At 47.4% G+C, this 18,558-nt stretch overlaps 1 protein-coding gene and 1 pseudogene across 1 annotated transcript; one reads left to right on the top strand and one right to left on the bottom strand.

The window, feature by feature from the left end:
• Nucleotides 1–8,622: 8,622 nt before the first annotated feature.
• On the top strand, nucleotides 8,623–10,081 carry LOC137159765 (olfactory receptor 51G2-like; annotated as a pseudogene).
• A 6,814-nt stretch (nucleotides 10,082–16,895) lies between these two features.
• LOC137159769 (olfactory receptor 51G2-like) lies at nucleotides 16,896–17,904 on the bottom strand. Its single transcript, XM_067558247.1, has one exon. The coding sequence runs from the start codon at nucleotides 17,829–17,831 to the stop codon at nucleotides 16,896–16,898; it is 936 nt and encodes a 311-aa protein (XP_067414348.1). The 5' UTR covers nucleotides 17,832–17,904.
• Nucleotides 17,905–18,558: the final 654 nt, after the last annotated feature.

Below are 18,558 nucleotides of genomic sequence, written 5' to 3'. Positions count from 1 at the left end.
TAAGAGTTTGCAAGCGACCATCTGTCTGTAAACATAAAATGACCAATAGTAGAATTGTGTACTATGAGAAATGATTGCATTCATAGAAAAATATTAGGCCTTTGTATCCTTCTTTGGTTTCATGTTTTTATAGTTTATGTTTATGCTCTTTACTTAATATTAATGACTAAATAAATGAGCCATATTTCTTCAGTTAAAGCCCTGTTCATATTCTTGTTCGGTCGTGCCTGCCCCTCGGCTGAGGCAACTTCTCTGCTCCCGGAGACCCGCAATCCTGAAGCTAAGGCCTTTCAGGCTGCTCTGAGTCCACGACTCGTATCATCAGTACCATTCAGCCACCCACGAGGGAGCCCTGTGACTCCTCTGAGCCCCATGCACAGCTCAGACAGTCTGAATTGCATGAAAAAAGCCGGCAGCAGGGCTTGTGCTACTGTCGGGGAGCATTTTCTCCTTACTAAATGTTTTGACCCACAGTATAATATTTCCTTTTCATCCATTTTGTGGGTGGGTTTTCATAGGAAATGGATCATTTTTCACTGAAAACTCAGTTGGCCTGGGGTAACTGAAGAAAGGAAGAAAGGAGAACAGCGGAATGCGGACCCTGGACTTCAGAAAAGCAGACTTTGACTCCCTCAGGAAGCTGATGGGAAGGATCCCCAGGGAGGCTCATATGAGGGGGAAAGGAATCCAAGAGAGCTGGCTGTATTTTAAAGAGGGCACAGGAACAAACCATCCATGTGTGCAGAAAACAGGAAATATGGCACGCAGACAGTTTGAATTAACAAAGACGTCTTCTGTGAACATAAGCACAGAAAGGAAGCTTAGAAGAAGTGAAAACTTGGTCAGATGGCTAGGGAGGAGTATAAAAATACTGCTAGAGGATGCCAGGGTGAAATCAGAAAGGCTGACGCACAATTGGAGTTGCCACTAGTAAGGGATGTGAAGGGTAACAAAAAGGGTTTCTACAGATATGTTAGCAACAAGAAGAAGGTCAGGAAAAGTATGGGCCCCTTACTGAATGAGGTACCGAACCTAGTGAGAGATGATGTGGAAGAAGCAGACGTACTCAAATTAAGTACTTTTTGCCTCTGTCCTCACAGATGAGGTCAGCCCCCAGACTACTGTACTGGGCAGCACAGAATGGGAAGGAGGTGAACATCCCTCAGTGCTGAAGGAACAGAAAAATTGAAATAGAAAAATTGGACTTGCACAAGTCCATGGGGCCAGATGCAATGCATCTGAGGGTGCTGAAGGAGTTAGCTGATGTGATTTCAAAGCCATTGGCCATTATCTCTGAAAACTCATGACAATTAGGGGAGGTCCTGGACAATTGGAAAAAGGCAAATATAGTGTCCATCTTCAAAATAGCGAAGAAGAAGGATTCAGGGAACCACACACTGGTCAGCCTCACCTCAGTTACCTGAAAAAATTATGAAGCAGGTCTTCAAGAAATCATTTTGAGGCACTTGGAAGAGAGGAAGATGATCAGAAACAGTCAACACGGATTCACCAAGGGCAAGTTATGTCTGACCAACCTGATTGCCTTCTATGAAGAGGTGACTGGCTCTGTGGATGTGCAGGAAGCAGTGGATGTGATATACCTGGACTTTAGCAAAGCTTTTGATACAGTCTCCCGCGGTATTCTTATCAGCAAGTTAAAGAAGTTTGGGTTGGATGAATGGACTATAAAATGGATAGAGAGCTGGCTAGATCATCGGGCTCAAAGGGTAGTGATCAATGGCTCCATGTCTAGCTGGCAGCCAGTAACAAAGGAAGTACCCCAGGGGTCGGTCCTGGGTCCGGTTTTGTTCAACATCTTCATTAATGATCTGGAGGATGGGGTAGATTGCACCCTCAGCAAGTTTGCAGAGGACACTAAGCTGGTAGGAGTGGTAAACCCGCTGGAGGATAGGGATAGGTAGAGAATGACCAAGACAAATTGGAGGTTTGGGCCAAAAGAAATCAGATAAGGTTCAACAAGGACAAGTGCAGAGTCTGGTTCTTGGGAAGGGAGAATCACATGCAGAGCTACAGGGTATTGACTGGCTAGGCAGCAGTTCTGCATAAAGCCACCTGAGGGTTATAGTGGACAAGAAGCTGGATATGAGTCAGCAGTGTGCCCTTCCTGCCAAGAAGACTAATGGCATATTGGGTTGCATTTGTAGGAGCATTGCCAGCAGATTGAGGGAAGTGATTATTCCCCTCTATTAGGCATTGGTGGGGCCACATTTAGAGTATTGTGTTCAGTTCCCCCCACCCGCTACTAAAGGAAGGATGTGGATAAATTGGAAAGTGTCCAGGGAAGAGCATCACAAATGATGAGGTGGCTGGAGCACATGATTTATGGGGCAAGGCTGAGGAAATTGCACTTGTTTAGTCTGCAGAAGAGAAGAGTGAGGAGGGATTTCACAGAAGCCTTTAACTACCTGAAATGAAGTTTCAGAGAGGATGGAGCTAGGCTATTCTCAGTGGTGGCAGATGACAGAACTAGGAGGGTGGTGAAGCACTGGAATGGGTTATCTAGGGAGGTGCTGGGATCTCCATCCATAGAGCCTTTTCAGGCGAGTCTTGACAAAGCCCTGGCTGGGATGATTTAGTCAGGGTTCATCCTGCTTTGAGCAGTCGGTTAGATTAGATGATCTACTGGGGTCCTTAATAAACCTAATCTTCAATAATTCTTTTATTCAATGCCCACCTGCCCCTGCCTGTATCTCCATGAGAAATTTGATCCTTTTCATCTTCCTCTTCCTCATAACACAAATGAAGGTTGCACTGACTGAGTCTGTGGCTGCACTCTGGGTATAGAGAAGTCTAAATCTCACCCCCACCCCTCCCAGTCTATGGCTGGCGTTTTTTGCCTCACCCACTACTTTAACCAGCCTTCCCATCTCTTTGCCCTCCGCCTTGTAAAACAGGCCTTTCAGCAGATCCTGTGTGGCAGTGGCTACTGTGACAGGCCCTGGCAGAACATCTCCGATGAACCTGTGCTCCCAGGGAGCTGAAGAGGGTCGTAGCACAGCTGTGGTGGCACAGACATTGTGGGTGGAAGGGCCTAGCTATCAGAGGATCACTGAGATCTGTGCATAGCTTTGGGGATCCATGGATGCTGGGCCCCCCCTGTTTATTTCTTCATTAATGATCTGGATGATGGGGTAGATTGCACCCTCAGTAAGTTTGCAGATCACAGTAAGCCTGGGGGAGTGATATATATGTTGGAGGGTAGGAATAGGTAGAGAATGACCAAGACAAATTGGAGGATTGGACCAAAATAAATGTGAGGAGGTTCAACAAGGACAAGTGCAGGGAGAATCACATACACTGTTACAGACCAGGCAGCAGTTTGGCAGATAAGGACCGGCGAGTTGCAGTGCACAAGAAGCTGGATATGAGTATTGCCAGGAGATCGAGGGAAGTGATTATTCCCATCTATACCACACTGGTGAGGTCTCCTTTGGAGTACTGTGACCAGTTTTGAGCCCCCCACTCCAGAAAGGATGTGGCTTTAGCTACTTTAAAGGAAGTTCCAGGGAGGATGGAGCTAGGCTCTTATCAATGGTGGCAGATGACAGAACAAGGAGCAATGGTCTCAAGTTGAAGTGGTGGAGGTCTACGTTGGATATTAGGAAACCCTTTTTCACTAGGAGAATGGTGAAGCACTGGAATGGGTTACCTAGGGAGGTGGTGGGATCTCCATCCTTAAAGGCTTTTAAGCTGTGTCTTGACAAAACCCTGGCTGGGATGATTTAGCTGAGGTTAGTCCTGAGGTCACTTCCAAACCTCATCTGCTAGGATTCTACGTAAGTGTCTAGGATGGAATAGGTGGAGAGGGGAAGGGACCCTGTCCTAGTGGAACAATCAGAGGAAAATTTCCAGGTAGGGAGCTGTGTGGAATCATCCTTCCCCAGCTGCACCCTGGGTTTCTAATGCAGGAAATCTGATTTACTGTATTGCAGCGAAATTACAGCTGTAACAGGGAGCCCTGTGACTCCTCTGAGCCGTACGCACAGCGCTGACAGCCTGGATTTCAGGAAAGAGTCTGCGGCAGGGTTTGTGCTGCTGTCCAGTTTGGTGGCATCACTGAGCATCCCCTGTGATTGGGCTTCCTGCAGTTTGCCACTGGCCGTGACGGGGTTAAAGCTGGCACACTCTGAACCAATCAGCTGAGGGTCTCAGGTGGCCAAGTGCCCCCCAAAGAAATGGGCAAACATGCTTCATAAAGACAGTTGCAGCCTGTCTGAGCAGACACTGCCTGCTGCCCGTACAAGCTCTCTGCTGACTCCTTCTCCATAGGGATGCAGATCTCTGTTTGCAGCTGCTCCCCTTCTCGCAGGCATTGGGTACGTTGGCAGGTTTCTGTGGCTTTAAATCTTTCAAACTCCAGGGGATGAAGGGTAAAGGCTGCCAGCTGTTGAGCTGGGCAGATGTTCTGTGCAGCGGCAGCTGACTCTGCTGGGCTGTGGGTGTGAGTCAGTGACAGGGGCTGGAGAGCAGGCAGCACTAGGTATCTGGGGAACCCTCCATTCCATGGGCCCATGGTCCATGGTGGATCATTCCAGGTACACAGAAATCCTAGATACAAAGTGAGCTTGGAGTTTGAAAACCCCAATGCCCTGAGTCAGGATTTCTCAGTGTGCTGTGGGCTCTCTGGTCTCCAGATGCCAGCCTCATCCTTTTCCCTCTTCTGGGATGGAATTCCACCGTTCTCCCACTCTCAGACTCGGCTACAGCACACTGTGGGTCAACTGGGCTTGCCCGGCAAGTCTTACTGGGCTCAGCACCTGTGCTTCTTCCCTTTGGGAGTCTGTGACCTGTGGTGAGAAGAGTGACCAGCCAGCCTTCCTGAACCAAAGTATTCTTTAATTTGAACAGTAAAAATGAAGCATCACATGAGAGAATAAAAGTGTTTTAAAACAACAGTCTGTACATGTCCCTTACCTCAAGCACCCCCACTCTGATGGGGACCCAGGCAGGCTGAGCATTTTCTCACTTCCCCAGAAGTGTCTGTGTTTTTCAGTCTGAAATGGGGTCTTCACATCGTGAAGCTCAGGGGTTGTCTCTTAACCTCCCTGACGTGTTTAGTGAGAGATGGCTTTTCTTGTTTCCTTTGCTGCTTGTTTTTCAGCTGCCTGCTATTAAACTAGGATTATCCATACTGGTAGAATACTGATATTTATCCCAATATAGCCATACAATCAACAGCCCAAGAATTGGGTTTAACATACACATTCATAATTATGGCAGCTGAGCTCCATGCCTGTCACAATACCATTCCAGGGTGGCATGTATTTTATGAATATAAAATATAGACAGTCGGAAAGAGAGAGAGCAATAGATGAGTTTCATGAGTGAAATGAAGTTTGATTTCCATGAATACTCCAGATTTTCACTTTAAACCTACTTCCTGCAAACCCTCATCATTGCTGAGAAAGAAAAGCTGGGTTTCAATGTAGTAGAGCAGTGTTTTTCCACCGGTGGTCCACGGACCTCTGCGGGTCTGCAGACTAGGTGTAAGATCATAGAATCATAGAATATCAGAGTTGGAAGGGACCTCAGGAGGTCATCTAGTCCAACCCCCTGCTCAAAGCAGGACTAACCTCAACTATATCATCCCAACCAGAGCTTTGTCAAGCCTCAGCTTAAAAACCTGTAAGGATGGAGATTCCACCACCTCCCTAGGTAACCCATTCCAGTGCTTCACCACCCTCCTATTAAAAATTTTTTTCCTAATGTCCAACCTAGACCTCCTGCCCTGCAACTTGAGACCGTTGCTCCTTGTTCTGTCATCTGCCACCACCGAGAACAGCCTAGCCCCATCCTCCTTGGAGCCCCCTTTCAGGTAGTTAAAGGCTGCTATCAAATCCCCCCTCACTCTTCTATTTTGCAGACTAATTCTCTTTTGCAGACTAAACAAGCCCAGTTCCCTCAGCCTCTCCTCATAAGTCATGTGCTCCAGCCCCCTAATCATTTTTGTTGCCCTCCGCTGCACTCTCTCTAACTTGTCCACATCCTTTTTGTAGTGGGGGGCCCAAAACTGGACACAATATTCTAAATGCGGCCTCACCAACGCCGAATAGAGGGGAATAATCACTTCCCGTGACCTGCTGGCAATGCCCCTCCTAATGCAGCCCAATATGCCATTAGCCTTCTTGACAACCAGGGCACACTGCTGACTCATATCCAGCTTTTTATCCACTGTTACCCCCAGGTCCTTTTCTGCAGAGCTGCTGCCCAGCTCGTCGGTCCCCAGTCTATAGCTGTGCATGGGATTCTTTCTTCCTAAGTGGAGAACTCTGCACTTGTCCTTGTTGAACCTCATTAGATTTATTTTGGCCCAATCCTCCAGTTTGTTTAGTTTGCACCTGCATTTGACATTTTGTAGTGGTCTGGAAATCAAAAAAGATTGCAAACCACTGTACTAGGGAGTTAGATCCCAGGAAATAAATATTGTATATGCTGATCCTAAAGCCTGCAAAACTCCAGCTAAAGGCTGCAGATTGACATAATAGAACCTGAGGAGAACCAGTCAGCTACTAACCCAAGGTTAGTGAAGCTACTAGCTGCAAAAGATTCCATAGACTTTCGTTTGCTGACAGGCAATGAAATGAGGGCAGAGAGGTTGCAATCTTTTCAAGTTCTGAAGAAATCCAGATGACACGCTACGTTGTAGGTCCCCCTATAACCTGAGAAATCATCCCTGAAAGAAGATCCAAAGGACAAGAATGGGTTTACATATGTGTGTGCTAAAGTATCGTTCTGTAAATTTTATGCCAAAACGTTTCATTGTAATACTATTATTACAAACCAAACTTTCTTTACCTGCATGTCCATCGAAAGCAAGCAGCAGAGGTGTTGGAGTAGGAGTAACTTTACTACTTAATGGCTTCTGAAGGTATTTCAGAAGTATTCCAAATCCTGTTTGAAAAAGGTTTGTGCTATTAACTCTTTTTTAACTGAGCAGTTGTATGATTATGTCTCCTAGTAAGGGACCAGAAGCTGTTTGTAACACTTACATTCAGAATTGTGCACACAAAAACACTGATATAATTGGACAAGATGTTCCAAAAAGTCATGAAACAAGAGAACCGCTGGTATGTGTTTCAGCAAAGAGTAGAGATGAGGTGCAGTCAAGGGGATTATATAGTGGTTGTATGTAATTTACACCCATCACTGGTTACATGAGCATGTCTGAAGTAACTTGCACTCTCAACTGGATATTTGTGCAAAACCAGTTGTAGCAGGGTGTTGCAGTGCCTGCCCTGCTTCTGCTGTGTTCCCAAAGTCAGTGGGAGACCCTCAGTTCAGTAACCACTGGTGCAGTTTTATTTACAGGTTGTGTTCTCACCACCTTTTCACAGCACAGAGCTTGCCTTCTAGCATCTGCACCCAGGAGAGAGGAGCTATCGCTCTACTTCCACCTCCTGCCTCCCTCCTCTGGCTTCCCTCCTCTTAGCGTTTTATGCAGCCCCAAAGGTAACTGGGCAGGCAGCTGTCTCCAGTTCTCTATTTAGGTGTAGGTTTCTCTCCATCCAGCTCCAATTTACCTCCCTAAACTGCAGCTGGCATGGCAGAGGGGAGACTAAGCAGTTCTCATCATTTGGGCCACCAATCCCTTCCCCCCCAGCTGAAGTAACTCACCTGACCTGTCTGGATCCAGTTAACACTTGCCAGGAAAAGTATTCACCTTCCCTTGGGGAGATTCTTGGGGTCACAGTGTATCACCGAGAGTATTTGTTAAGTGAAAGTTAATAGAACCCTATTCTGATCGAATTTACACATGTAAATCTGAAGTGATGATGCTGCAGTCAAGGTTCCTCAATTCAGAATCTGGCCCTACAATTTTTCCTGTATATTATAGAGAGGCGGTGGAATAATTTGGGTTTTTGGGAGTGGAAAAAATAAAAAAAAATAATGAGGTAATAAATAGTGTATAAATAGCGTCAGTGCAGGACAGATAAATAGAATGATTATTTCATCATGTGCTCACAAGGTCACAACTCTAAAATCACACAGTGCTCAAGTAGGCTGTGGAACTCACAGCCACAAGATATCAAAGGTGTGATTCAAAGACAGACTGGAGTATTATATGCGGAACCAGAAAATCCAATTACAGTAATGAGAGTTTTTTAAAATGGCTTGAGAGGGCTATAAACTTTCCTGATTTACACCATAAAATATGTCTAATTCGTGCGTGTCAGGAGGTGACCTGTCAGCTGTCTATTGCATGGCTTCTTCTACCTTCCCCTGAAGCTTCTGGTACTGGTCACTGGAAACTGGGCTAGATGCACTAGAGAGCTGCTCCAATCTGGCAATGCCTATCTTCCTATCGGTGGTGTACATAAAAACACAAGAATGGACATATTGGGTCAGACCAATAGTCCATGTACCCCAGCATTCTATCTTCCAACAGTGATCAATACCAGGTGCTTCAAAGGGAATGAACATAAAAGGTAATAATCAAGTGTAAATCCAAGACTCTGTTTTTACTGATCTTTCTTGAGCTAATAGAAGTCTCTAGACTTGCACTGAGAGCAGAATAATGTCTTCTTCAATAACATCTAGTCTCCTGTTATTTTTCCTTTCAGGAAGTAAAGTTCAAAACTCCTCGGATCTGCCAAGTGCATTATGTCAGCTGTCAATGATACTAAATTCCAACCTGCAGTGTTCCTTCTCACCGAAATACCTGGGCTGGAAGACGTACATGTCTGGATTTCTATTCCCGTCTGCTTAATATATGTTACTTCAATATTAGGAAATTCATTCATTCTGTTCATTATAAAAACCAATTCAATCCTCCATGAGCCCATGTACATTTTCCTTTCCATGTTGGCCATCACAGACATTGGCTTATCAGTATCCACCCTGCTGATGACACTAGGCATATTCTGGTTTAACTCTAGGGAGATCAGCCATGATGCCTCTTTTGCCCAGCAGTTCTTCATCCACTCACTTACATTCACTGAATCTTCCGTGGTCTTATCAATAGCCTTTGACCGCTTTGTTGCGATCTGTAACCCGCTGAGATATGATTCCATCTTAACACCACACAGAATAGCCAAGATGGGACTGGTGTCTTAGCTTAGAGAGGTGTTCCTAATAGTCCCACTCCCCATTCTCCTGAAACAGTACAGGTATTGTCATGCCAAAGTCCTCTCCCATTCCTACTGCCTGCATCAGGAGGTCATGAAGATGGCTTGTTTGGATACCAGAGTCAACATCATCTATGGTTTCTTTGTAACAATGTCTTCAGTGGGGTTGGACTTGCTGCTCATCCTCCTATCCTATGGGATGATTCTCAAAACAGTGCTGAGCATTGCATGCCACAAGGAGCGCCTCAAAGCCCTTAACAAATGCGTCTCCCACGTCTGCATTGTCCTGCTCTTCTACATGCCAGAGATTGGCTTGTCTGTAACATACAGATTTGTGAAGAGCTCTTCTCCTTTGTTTCAGACTGTCATGGGCTATGTCTATTTGCTAGTCCCACCCTTGATGAACCCAGTCATGTATAGCGTGAAAACCAAACACATTCGTGCGAGGATAATCAGGGTGTTCGTCAAGTGAAGAGTCAGTTCATCACCTGGCTCCAGAGAATCAGCAGAGAATCCAGCTGGTGCAGCTGGCAGGTTGGTCCTGTGGTTTGGGCTCTGCTCTGCCACTCAAGGTCCCAGGTCACACAAGGAGTTTGTGCCAGAGCTTGGAATGAAATGTGGGTTGTCTGAATCCTGGTCCCCTGCCTTACCCATCCAGTACTTTTGTTGATCCTCCTGATCTCCTAACAACAGTAGGTGGTGGCAGGGATTTTCATACATTAATTACGCATAGTTTAAATAAAATACAAAGTGATCAAGCTCATTCAGGTGTCATGGGTTCTCAGTGTAGATTAGAATTTTTTATTATATTGCAGTCTTTTATTTATATTTCAGTCTATTGTATTTCAGACATAGATGCCCCCCTCCACCAGGCCCTTCTCTACCTCTCCTGGGCGGTGGCCTCCAATGCTAGAAAGAAGATGACCTTGTCATACATCTCAGAGGCTGCCGCAATGGCTGAGGGCCCCACCATCCGCACCAACTCCCGCACGTAGGTCTCCACAAGGGGCGAGGTGGCCACCATGAGGCAACGGACGCCATGCCTCCTGGTCAGTGTGGGGAAGGTGCCATGGCCACTAGGGATGTTATTTGAGGAGGCGGTGGGGGCAGATGATGGGGCGGCGGCTGGAGGGGTGGTGGCTACCTGGGTGTACGCTGTGGGGGTTGAGGCAGGAGCACCCCCAGAGTTGGTGGAGGGGACGGTAGGGGAAGGGGGGACTATGGCCGATGGCGGGGCCAGAGCGCGGACAACGGTCCCTGCCTTGGTTGGCTTTGCCTTCCTAGCGGGGCTCTTACCCTTCTTTTTCCCCTGGCCCTTTCTGCCGGCCAATGAAGTCGCAGCAGGAGCGGTGGCAGTGGCTGCCACTGCCAGTGCCCCAGTGGGGCAGAGGTGACTTTAGATCTGGTAGAGACATCAGTCAGAATGGTAGTCGTGGGAATGGGTGAGGGAACAGGCTGAGGGCGGGGGCCGGGGTCGGCTGGGCGGGAGTTCCCCTCACAGTCTCCCCATCCATCAGAGATAGGGGACAGGAACAAGCACCGGCGGGGTTAGGCAAATACAAGGAGGTGGGAAAGGGATGACCCTTCCTCCCCACTGATTCACAGGTGGGGGAGGAGGGTACTCACAGGGAAGGGTCACAGGGGCAAGCATGGGGGAGAAAGAGGGGCAGGTAGGGAGGGAGAGGGGCGGGACGGCTGACCTCTCCTCCTCACTAAGCTGCAGACAGGGGAGGAGGGTGCCGATAAGGAAGAGTCACAGGGGCCTTGTTCGGGGCAGGGGGCTTGCTGGCTCCTCCAGCTGCACTGGGTGAAGGGGGGGTTACAGAGGTATCGGGGGTGCAGTGAGCAGGGGCAAAACAAAAAATACACCATGGGTGCTGCAGGGGCTCACAACAAAAGCTGGAGGGCTTGGGCAGGGCAGGGCAGGGAAAAAATGAACTCCCAGGGAAAAAAAGGAACAGGGGGAGGGGGATAGAGTGGGCAGCAAGGGGCAGGCAGGGCAGGCTGGGAGGGGGAGGGGGATAAACTGCCTCAGAGAGGCCGGAGGGCAAAGCAGTGGGTGGGGGTGGCCCTCCAGCCAAACGTAGCTGGAAAAGGGAGGGCACGACCAAGGGGGTGGGGGGGTTACTGCCCCCATGACAACAAGAGCAGAGATGTTAAAGTCACTCAGTCCAGGAACAAACAAACCCCCTCCACAGACTTCTTCACCCATCTGGAGGTCTCCCCCAGCAGCAGCAGCAGCGATGGTTGTCCTCCTCCAGGCAGTAACAGCCACAGGCTCTGGGGTAGCAGCAGTAGCAGGTTCCAGCTGGCCAGGAACAGTGGTGGGGCCACTCACTCCACACAGGGAGGGAGGTAGGCAGGCCAGTAGAGCCCCCAAATGTCAGTGGCAGCAAGAGGTGCAGGGCGGTCGGCCCCCACAAGAGAGTACTAGCTCGAGGGGCAGGGTATGAGCCCCAGGCTCAACAAGTCCCTTTTCCCCTGGTAGCTGAAGAAAATGTGAATTGCCTTATTCCTGGTGCCTTGCCTTACCCTCCTTCCTTTTCCCAGTCTCCTTTTTCTGCTCCTGTTGCACACAGATGTGCGTATTCCTGTCAGACGTAAAACATCCAGTACTTTTTTTGAATCCTCCTAATCTGCTAAGCAACAGCAGCTGGTGGCCAGGATCTCCACACATTCATTGTGCATAGTTTAAATAAAATAGGTCAAGATCAAGTGCACTCAACTATCATGGGGTCTGGGTTTAGAGCAGAATTTATTATTATTTTTCAGTCTTTGTCTTGTCCGAGAGTGTGGCTGGGGATGTGAAGCACCCAAAGTAGAACATGATCCCTGGGCACTTTCAAGAAAAACTAGGCACTTGGATCTGGGATCTGGTGCATTTAGCAGCACCAAAGCCATGCACAATCGCGATGGGCCTGGAGTGGGATGGGACCCAGCAGTTGGCTATACAGGGATCCTTCACCCAGGGCTTAATAATAAGCTCTAGCTCTCATAGAGCACCTGTCATAAGGAGATTGATTAATTAAACAGTAACGTGTGAGCACAGGACCAGATGGGATTCATCCAAGAGTTCTGAACGTACGCAAACATGAATTTGTGGAACTGCTATCTGTGTAATGCAACCTATCATTTAAATCAGCTTCTGTTCCAGATGACTTGGGGATAGCTAATGTGATGACAATTTTTAAAGAAGATTCCAGCAATTGCGATCCCAGCAATTATAGGTCAGAAAACTTCTGCACCAGGCAAATTGATTGAAACTGTATAAGGAATTATCAGACACATAGATGAACACCATTTCTTAGGGAAGAGTCAACATGATTTCTGTACAGTGAAATCATACCTCACCAATCTACTAGAATTCTTTGAAGGGGTCAACAAATACATGGACAAGGGTGATTCAGTGGATATATTGTATTTAGATTTTCAGAGAGCCTTTTTCAAGCTCCCTCACCAAAGTCTCATAAGCAAAGTAAGCTGTCATGGGATAACAGAAAAGTTCCCTTCCTGGATCAGTAACTGGTTAAAAAATAGGGAACAAAGAGTAAGAATAAATGCCCAGTTTTCAGAATTGAGAGGGATAAATAGTGGTGTTCTCAGGGGTCTATAATACGACCAGTGCTGTTCAACACATTCATAACTGATCAGGAAAAAGGGGTAAACAGTGAGTTGGGAAAATTTTCAGATGATACAAAATTACTCCAGATAGTTAAGCCCAATGCTGACTGCGAAGCATTACAAAGGGATCTAACAAAACTGGGCGCCTGGGCAACAAAATAGCAGATGAAATTCAATGCTGATAACTGCTAAGGAATGCACATTGGAAAACATAATCTCAACTATAAATATAAAATAATAGGGTCTAAATTAAAATTATTAGGAAGAGCTTCATATAAGGAGAGATTAATAAGACTAGGTTCTGATAGAGACCTACATTATCATGACTGGTGTGGAGAAAGTGAATAAGAAAGTGTTATTTATCTCTTCTCATAAAACAAGAGCCAGGGGTCAGACAATGAAATAAAGAGGCAGCAGGTTTAAAAAAAAAAAAAAAAAAAGGAAGATCTCTGTCACACAACGGGCAGGCAGCCTGTGGATCTCTTTGCCAGGGAATGTTGTGAAGATCAAAAGTGTAACTTGTCCCAGAAAAGAATTACAAAGGTCCACAGAGGACAGGTCCATTGATGGCTATCAGCCAAGCTGGTCAGGGAGGCAGCCCCATGCTGTGGGTGTCTCAACCTCTGACTGCCCGAAGCAGGGTCTAGGTGGCAGGGGATGGATCAGTTGCTAAATTGACCTGTTCTGTTCACTCCCTCTGAAGCATCTGGCATCGGCTATTGTCAGCAAACAGGACACTGGGGTCCTTGGACCATTGGTCTCTCCCAATACGGCCGTTCCTGCATTCTTAGATTGTTCCACTGTTGGATGGGTCACCACAGCCAGGCCATTTCGAGGAGCTCTCTCTTCCACAGAGCCAGCATAGCCCCCCCAGCAGAGGTCCCAGGGCTGCTCAATACAGGGGTCTGATGTTGAGACCTTGGGGCCCAGTAACAGGAGTGACAGAGGCTCACGGTTTGAACTAGAGCTTGGGTGGAAAACAGAGAATTTTCCACCAATGAAAAATTTTGACCCATAGTAAAATGTTTCTTTTTCATCCCTTTTGGGGGTGGGTTCATATAAAACTGATCATTTTTCATTCAAATTATACTCACATGATATGGATTCTGCTCCAGCTCAGCCACTAGTTATTGATCTGGATGCAGGTATCTCAGGGTGAAATTCTAAGGCCTGTGCTATGCAAGAGGTCAGACTAATCAATCATAATGGTCCCTTTTGGCTTTAAAAACTACGAATACAAATATATGTGACCAAGGACAAAATTTCACCTGCAGATGGTGCAGCGCCCCTTACCCCACCCTGTCTTGCTTCACCAAAAAATAGTCCCTCCAAGAAAGGATTACATTGCCACAGGGAGGCAGGAAGACAAAAAACAGCTCCCCAGTAGCTGTGTAATATCTTGCCCTGGCAGCCTGGATTGTTGCAATTTAAGCTCTTGGGAAGATACTGAGATTGATTTCAGCATCAAACTTCCTCATCTATCAGTGAAGAGCCTCTAGACATCAAGACACCACAATTCCCCTTCCCCTAAACAAAGCCGTTTCCTGCATTGCGTGTATTGACAGTCATGCTCCCGCCCAGATGGACACTCCGTCCTGATACACAGCTCTGCATTGGCCCCAGGATCATGTCCAGCTTTGTGTGCTTCATATCCACAGGCACACGCCTGGCCCCGGCAAAGATTGAAATATATTAATTAATATTAGTCTAAATGCAAACCCCATAACAATTGAGCGAGTATGATATTTTCGTATTTTATTTAAACTATGCGTTATTAAGTGCGGAAATCCCTCCAGGATTCAACAAAGGGACTGGACCTGTCCACATATGACAGGAACATGCACAGGACTACAAAAAGTAGAAGAGATTAGATCCCTTTAACTTCCGGCTCCTGACCTTCTTCTCCCATACGGTGGCTGGGAAAATGAAGGAGAGTCTTGTGGCTAAGGCAGGGGACTCAGGATTTAGGCAACTCACATTTAATTCTGAACTCTGGCACAGACTCCCTGTGTGACCTTGGACCTTGATCTGCAGAGCAGAGCCCAAACCCAGAGACCGGCTGGATTCTCTCCTGATCTAGAGCTCCCCCTGCGCTTTGGGGAGTCGGCATAGCAAGGAGCCGGTTACAGGGGTTTGATTCTATGACCTGCTCCCCACCAGCCTCAGGGGAGTTTAGAGAAGCCTGGGGGCTGAACTCTCCTCCACTCATTGGCAACAACTTCAAAGAGCAAAGCACACTCTGTCCAAACTTTTTTGGTCAAGTACACCCCAGTTTCCCCCTTTGCGGCCTGAGGTACGCTGCAGGCACCCTGCCCTTCCCTTTGAGGTCCTTGCCGTGACTTACTCTCAGCCTGTGTGACTGGAAACAAGATCCCCCTGTGTTGGGTTGTATTTGTTCTCCAAAACACAGGCTCTCTTAGCCTGCGCCCCACCCTCCGCCTTTGCCCGGGAGCCCCCCACCCTCCTTGCTGGGGTCTTTGTTGGTTCAGGCTTGCCGCAGCTTTCCTGGCTCCTCGCCAGATGGCCCCCTCGGTAGCTTAGTCCCTTCCCCCCAGGCTGAGCGAGGGCAGACGACCTTCCCCTGCTGCTGTCACCATGTTCTGAGAGAAGAGGCAGCCGGCTCTGCTCCCACGGCTCCTGCGGGTGGCAGGGAGTGAGGGGAACCAGGCCCTGCCTGCCCTGCACTACAAGGCCCCGGTTTCAGGCCCGTAAAGAAGCAGTAGGCTGAGATTTCCCAAAGCATGAACTATTCCCCAGCTGGGACCATCTTCCTCTCTCCACGTAGTTGCCTCTGCCTGACCTCGGTCAGCTCCTTGTGGAGGGAAAAGAAGATGGAGTCTCTGTTTCTTATGAGAACTGATCTGTAGGAATGGCTGCAAAAGCCTGAGATGGAATGTGCCTTTCTAGCAGATGTTTAGTCTCAGAATGCGTAGCAGTAACAAGATAGGTATGAGGCCTGGGCGCCGGCAGGGACGGAATGAGGAGGAAGACCTTGCAACTTAGATAGGGACAGTTGAAAAGTACTAGGCCAAAATATAACTAGAGAAGTAGTTTTTAGTATGTATTGCCATGGAAACTGTGACGTAAATAGCTTTGTTTGTGTAAGGCTATAAAAGCTTTTAGAAATGTATGTTTAAGGTCGCCCCTAGTATATAGGGACCACCTTCTTTATGTAAAGAATAAACTCTTGGCTTTGCTAAACTGCTGTCTGGCTTATTTGGATCATCCGCTGGGCAATGGACGTGTAAGTAAGGACCCCTGAGAATGGGTTGTTCCACATCCTAAAGTCCCAGGAGCAGGGGGTGACTGACCCTGCTGGCCTCTCCCACCCTCAAAGGGGAGAGTCCCTGAAACATCCCCTCTAATGGCCATTAAATGGCTGGGCTGGGCTAGGAGCTGGCTGTGTCTCTTCTGGGGAGCTGAGACCCATTTCCAGCCCTTTGCATGGCTGGGGCATCACAACTGGAGGGGATGGGGAGGGAATCTGCGCATGAGTATCTTGTCAGGACTCCAGTTGTGCTGTGTTCAGAGCCATGCACGGGGCAGGGGGCTGTCTGAATGGCTTCTGTTGGGGCTCCTGCTTTAATCCTGTCTCTGAAATGACTCAGTCACAAGTGCCTGGGTGAGGGCGCAGGGGAAGGGTGGGCAGCTGTGCCCCTGGAATAACCCCGCTTACAGCTGGTGTTGCTCTCATGGATCATGCAGCAGCCAGAGTGCTCAGGTAGGACCAGGATTGAGACTGCAAAACAGCTCTGCAGCTTTTCTCATGGTTACTGGGTCTTTAACCAGATACAGGACAATGACAGATGAAGTACAACAGGACAAAACATCCATGTTCCTTCTGTACTGACTGTATCCACAGGAATTCTGAGATCTAAACTGACACCAATACAGCTCTTTAAGCGATAACATCCCACCCATCACCTGGTTCTACACAAACACAGTCGCCGTGTAAATGCTGCTGCCTGTCTCATTCCCGTTCCCCCAATGCGCTGTCCTTCCTTAGCCGCCGCTGGGGACAGCCCCTGTCCCATTGCTCCAGGCATCAAACGAGTCTGAACCTCATTGTAAAGAGATGAGATCTGTAGTGCATGTCCTCTTGAATAGAAGTGTCTAAGATGGAATAGGTGGCACTTGTTTTTCATCTCCTGTGTCAACAGCACTGTAGCCGGGTGATGAACTGACCTTTTATTTGCTGAACACCCTGATAATCCTCGCACGAATTTGTTTATTTTTCACGCTGTACACAATTGGGTTCATGAGGGGCGGGACCATCATGTAGACATAGGCCATAACAATCTGAATGAAGGAAGAAGAATTCTTCCCAAATCTGTGTATCACTGACAATCCGATCATTGGCGTATAGAAGAGTAGAACGGCGCAGATGTGGGAGACGCAGGTGTTCAGGGCCTTGAGTCGCTCTGCATGGGAAGCAATGCTCAGCACTGTTCTGAGGATCATTACATAAGATAGGAAAATGAACAGCGAGTCCAACCCCACCGTGGAGACTATTACAAATAAGCCATAGACGCTGTTCACTCTGATATCCGAACAAGCCATCTTCATGACATCCTGGTGCAGGCAGTAGGAATGGGTGAGGATGTTGGCTTGACAGAATCGGTGGTGTTTTAGGAGAATGGGGATGGGGAATTCAACGCCCACCCCTCTTAGCAGAGACACTAGTCCCATCTTGGCTACTCTCGGTGGGGTTAAGATGGAAGCATATCTCAGCGGGTTGCAGATTGCAACAAAGCGGTCAAAGGCCATCAACAAGAGCATGGCGGATTCAATGAAGGAAAGTGAGTGGATGAAGAACAGCTGGGCAAAACAGGCATCAAAGCTGATCTCTCTAGATTTCAACCAGTATATGCTCAGTATTGTTGGCATGGTGGATATTGATAAGCCAATGTCTGTAATAGCCAACATGGAAAGGAAAATGTACATGGGCTCATGGAGTATTGGATCTGTTTTTATAATGAACAAAATGACTGAATTTCCGAATATGGAAATAACGTACATTAAGCAGAAGGGGATGGAAATCCAGACATGTACGTCTTCCAGCCCAGGTATTCCGGTGAGAAGGAACACTGCACGTTGGAATTTGGTGTCATTGACAGCTGACATGGTGTACTGTGTGGGTCCAAGGAGATTTGAACTTTACTTCCTGAAAGGAAAAGTAACAGGAGACTAGATAATATTGAAGGAGACATCATTCTGCTCTCAGTGCATGTCTGGAGTCTTCCACAAGGTCACAGAAGATCAACAAAAACATACTCTTGGATTTACACATGATGTTTACCTGTTCTGTTCATTCCCTTTGAAGCATCTGGCATTGTCCCTGTGGAAGACAGAATACTGGGTTTCATGGGCCATTGGTCTGACCCTTTGTGGCCGTTCCTATATTCTTTTGTACACCACCAGGAGGGAATGCCAGACTGGATCAGACCTGTTGTGCATTTAGCCCCTTTTCCTGTGGCTAGGAATAGACGTTTTAGAAGAAGGTAGACAAATCCATACTATAGATGGCTGTGAGATAACCTAGTACCAGGGGAAAATTACTCCTGACACAGACATATTTTATGGTGTAAATCAGGAAGGTTTATGACTCTCCCAAGGTATTTTAAAAACCCCTCACCACTGTAATTGGATTTTCTGGCTCCCCATATCAATCTCCAGTCCCTCTTTGAATCCTACTAAACTCTTGGTCCCATTGATATCTTGTGGCCATATGTTCCACAGCCTACTTGAGCACTGCATGATTTTACAATTGTGATCTTGCGAGTGCATGGTGAATATGGTCATTGCATTTATTTGCCCTGCACTGATGCTATTTATAAATGTGTTTCATTGC

Source organism: Emydura macquarii, unplaced genomic scaffold, assembly GCF_026122565.2.
Source record: "Emydura macquarii macquarii isolate MOO-44397 ecotype Brisbane River unplaced genomic scaffold, CSIRO-AGI_Emac_v2 contig_1882, whole genome shotgun sequence".
NCBI lineage: Eukaryota > Metazoa > Chordata > Testudines > Chelidae > Emydura > Emydura macquarii.
This window is presented reverse-complemented; position numbering and strand designations above follow the sequence as displayed.